This window comes from Marmota marmota, unplaced genomic scaffold, assembly GCF_001458135.2.
Source record: "Marmota marmota marmota unplaced genomic scaffold, marMar, whole genome shotgun sequence".
Lineage (NCBI taxonomy): Eukaryota > Metazoa > Chordata > Mammalia > Rodentia > Sciuridae > Marmota > Marmota marmota.
Window position 1 is genome coordinate 760,257 of NW_026000172.1, and position 2,791 is coordinate 763,047.

The window sequence follows — 2,791 nt, forward strand, 5'->3', positions numbered from 1 at the left end:
TGAGGTGACCGCGGTGGTGCAGGGCGTGCCGCAGGTGGCCGTGGCTGCTTTGGACAGTCCACCTCCCCGGGGGCCGGACCAGGCTTTGTCAGACCCGACACGACCCGTGCTGGGAACGAAACAAAGCTGAGGCTCAGAGCCGGGGCCGCCGGCGCTCCGCTCCCGGGTTAGCTGGCCCGGTCCCCAGAGCCGCAGGTCCAGAAGTCACCCCAGCCCAGAGCCGTGTCGCCACCCTCCGCGCGCCGAGGTCTGTCCCCGCCTCTCCACCGGTGGCCCGGGTCGTAGGAGGCTGCCTCTGGCGGCTCATTTATTCAAATAAATTCACATCTGCTTAAAGATTTTAAGTCTCTTTTTTTCTCAGTAGAGGCATAACTGAACCAAGAGGCTAGCTTTCTCTTCTGTGTTTTGCAGAGCCGAGGCATCACAGCCTCAGAGACTTCTTCAGGACTCACAGAAACCAGCGACGCCCTGGTGATGGCACAGTGGGACTGTTTTCTTCCTCCGGGTCTGAATGAGCGCAGGGAGGAGAGCCAAGGTAGAACCGGCGGACCTCTGGCTGTCCTGTAGCATCATCAGACCTCCGGGAACCCCTTTTTGAGCCCAAGACAAAGCTCACGTGAACAAATGATTTTGAGTCATGAATGAAAAATTTTGCTCTTTCTATAATGAAAAAGAATTAAAAGACGGGCAGGTAAGCATGCCTTTGGGGAAAGAAGATGTCGGTTACAGATATGTTGTTAATAATGAGACAAGATATCAAAGAATGTGAAGTTTTAGAAATACTTAGGGAAAAAAATCTCATAGCTTTTTGTCCTGTTAAAGGAGATCCTGGGCTGGGGTGTTGGTCAGTGACAGAGTGTTAAACTAGTGTGCAGGAGGCCCAGGGTTCCCTCTCCAGCACTACAGAAAAGGAGATTCTGTTCACCTCTGCATCATCTGCCTTTCCTGAAAACTTGATTTCTAAGTGGCTTATGAAAGTTTATTTTTGTTTGCTTGGGTTGGGAGAAAATTTCATTGAGAAATCCCCCAAGAAGTCTGCAGCTCATCAGTATGACATGTTAGAGTCTGTAAACAAGTCAAAATAACACCTGGCATTTTGCCAGGGGAATGTTAAAGTTCGTAAACAAGTCTGGATGGTGCCTGGCAAAATGTCAGAGGGAGTGGTTTGAGAAGTAACAAAACCGAGCCATTAGGTGTAGAGATTCCTGATTGGTTGACTGATGTATCTAGTTTATGCTAATTAGATAAGCTGTGTGGAATGTATAAATACTGCTCCTGTCCTGCAATAAAGGGCTCCTACTCCTGCTGTATCAACGTACACAAGTTATTCGTCACCCTCCGCTTATTTTGCCCAGCCAGCCGGGCTGCGGCAGAGACATACCTTACTGTCCTCCTCCCTGTCAAATACTGCTTGCCTGATTATCCTCAGGCCTCTTGGTTCACTGTGCTGTATCTTCCTTGGGCTTGACAGCGAATCCTGCATTCTGTACCTTTCCTTCCACCTTATCTCCAGAAGAAATGGTCTTCAATTTAGCTTGTGGGATTCAGTGGCCAGAACAAGGACACAGTTTTGCTTTGAAAATCTAGGAAAGTTTCCCCACTGTAGGAAGACAGGTGAGCTGTTCTTCCAGAAGGAGGTCTCTGGACATAGAGGTGCCTAAAGTGTAGAGGAAAAAGGACAGGGTGAATCCTGGGTATGTAGACTCCTGCAGGGAGTTGTTTAGCATCATGAATCACAAAATTTTTTGAAGCAAGATTTCTTTTTTTTTTTAATCTTTATTTATTTAAATGAAGCAAAATTTGAAGAAAAAAATTTAGTTACATATTTCATACCTTTGTGCTGTGTTAAGAGGTGTGGGATCAGACACAATGGCTCACACCTATAATCCCCAGCAACTCAAGAGGCTCAGGCGGGAGGATCGTAAGTTCAAGGATAGCCTCATCCACTTAGTAAGGTCTTGTTTCAAAAGAGCTGGAGATGTAGCTCAGTGGCTAAGCATCCCTGGGTTCAGTCCCTAATTCCAAAAAAAAAAAAAAGAGGGCAGGGTGGCAGGGAAGCATCAAAGAAATGTAAGAGAAGATCCCTGTGTGGGCCTTTTACTGGGAACTTTGTGCAAGGGCCAGAGGAGAAGTAAGGCACCATTATAGCCCCAATTGGTGAAGCAGGCCACTGAGACACTAGAACCCAGCTGGAAGGGATACCGAAGGCAGAGGTGGGGTACATTCTGCACAAAAACCAGTCGGATCAAGGGTCGAAGGTCAGGAGAGCAACTGCTGCAAGTGTGTTGGCTGGGTTGCTCTGGACAGTGACACATTGGACACAGGCCAGTTTTTTTTTTGTTTTTTTTTTAATTTTTTTTATTGTTGGTTGTTCAAAACATTACATAGTTCTTGATATATCATATTTCACACTTTGATTCAAGTGGGTTATGAACTCCCATTTTTACCCCGTATACAAATTGCAGAATCACATCAGTTACACATCCATTGATTTACATATTGCCATACTAGTGTCTGTTGTATTCTGCTGCCTTTCCTATCCTCTACTATCCCCCCTCCCTTCCCCTCCCCTCCCCTCTTCTCTCTCTACCCCCTCTACTGTTATTCATTTCTCCCCCTTGTATTATTTTCCCCTTTCCCCTCACTTCCTCTTGTATGAAATTTTGTATAACCCTGAGGGTCTCCTTCCATTTCCATGCAATTTCCCTTCTCTCTCTCTTTCCCTCCCACCTCTCATCCCAGTTTAATGTTAATCTTGTTCTCATGCTCTTCGTCCCTACTCTGTTCTTAG

The 2,791-nt window shown here is 46.5% G+C and overlaps 1 protein-coding gene across 4 annotated transcripts in view; it reads left to right on the plus strand.

Moving 5' to 3' along the window:
- Positions 1-2,791, plus strand: part of Elmod3 (ELMO domain containing 3) — a 22,628-nt gene continuing 19,837 nt past the window's right edge. For 2 of the 4 annotated variants that reach the window (XM_015506310.1, XM_048787775.1), the window contains exons 1-2: positions 1-247; positions 412-691. In XM_015506310.1, coding sequence (XP_015361796.1) covers positions 638-691 — 54 coding nt within the window. In that variant the 5' untranslated portion in view covers positions 1-247; positions 412-637. Of the gene's footprint in view, positions 248-411; positions 692-2,791 lie in introns of those variants that run through there. The other 2 variants (XM_015506311.2, XM_015506312.2) reach the window with 1 other exon arrangement.